Source organism: Geospiza fortis, unplaced genomic scaffold (genome assembly GCF_000277835.1).
Source record: "Geospiza fortis unplaced genomic scaffold, GeoFor_1.0 scaffold138, whole genome shotgun sequence".
NCBI lineage: Eukaryota > Metazoa > Chordata > Aves > Passeriformes > Thraupidae > Geospiza > Geospiza fortis.
Window position 1 is genome coordinate 1,155,819 of NW_005054307.1, and position 1,012 is coordinate 1,156,830.

A 1,012-nucleotide genomic window follows, 5' to 3' on the forward strand; every position below is an offset into this window, starting at 1 on the left:
TGGGGTTTCGGGGCCAGGACCCCCAGCACGCACCTGGAATCACGGAATCGGTTTACGAAAGTACCTCTGAGATCATCAAGTCCAACCTATGACTGATCACCACCACCTCAACCAGATCGTGCCACTGAGTGCCACATCTAGTCTTTCCTTAAAACATCTCCGGGGGCGGTGACTCCACCACCTTCCCGGGCAGCTCATTCCAATCACCCTTTTTGTGAAGAAATTATTTCTTCCTCTGGCACAGCTTGACACTATCCTCTGGTCCCGTCAGTGTTTGCTTGGGAGAAGAGACTGACCCCCACCTGGCCACAGCCTCCTTTCAGGGAATTGTAGCGAGTGATAAGGTCTGCCCTGGGCCTCCTTTCCTCCAGGCTAAACAACCCCAGCTCCCTCACCCACTTCTCACAAGAGTTGCGCTCCAGACTCCTCCCCATCTCACTTGCCCTTCTCTGGATGTGCTCCATCACCTCAATGTCCTTCCTGAGCTGACAGTCCCAGAACTGGTCCCAGTAGCAATGGTGTAACACTGAAATGGGAGCCCCAGCCTGGGCGTGACTCAAGACAGGGCTTCATGCTGGGGAAGGAGCTCGATGGCGAGCAAGGGGTACCCACACCAGGAGCCAGAACCTGGGGAAGGAGCTCAATGGCGAGCGAGGGGTACCCGCAGCGGGAGCCAGGATTTAGGGAAGGAGCTCAATGGTGAGCGAGGGGTACCCACAGCGGGAGCCAGAACATGGGGAAGGAGCTCAATAGTGAGTGAGGGGTACCCACAGCGGGAGCCAGGATTTGGGGAAGGAGCTCAATAGTGAGTGAGGGGTACCCACAGCGGGAGCCAGCATTTGGGGAAGGAGCTTAATGGCGAGCGAGGGGTACCCACAGCGGGAGGCAGGACTCAAGGAGGGGTCCTGGGTGGGCCAGCGAGAGACCCCGGTGGGCAGTGGGTAGGGGGAACTGGGAGAGACCTCTCATACCTCTGGGCTGTCTCCTGGATCATATTTGCTCACAACCCATA

The 1,012-nt window shown here is 57.6% G+C and overlaps 1 protein-coding gene across 1 annotated transcript in view; it reads right to left on the reverse strand.

Moving 5' to 3' along the window:
• Positions 1–464, reverse strand: part of LRRC72 (leucine rich repeat containing 72) — an 18,439-nt gene extending 17,975 nt beyond the window's left edge. The window contains exon 1 of the mRNA XM_014312090.1: positions 396–464. Coding sequence (XP_014167565.1) covers positions 396–464 — 69 coding nt within the window. The remainder of the gene's footprint in view (positions 1–395) is intronic.
• Between the last annotated feature and the right edge of the window lie 548 nt (positions 465–1,012).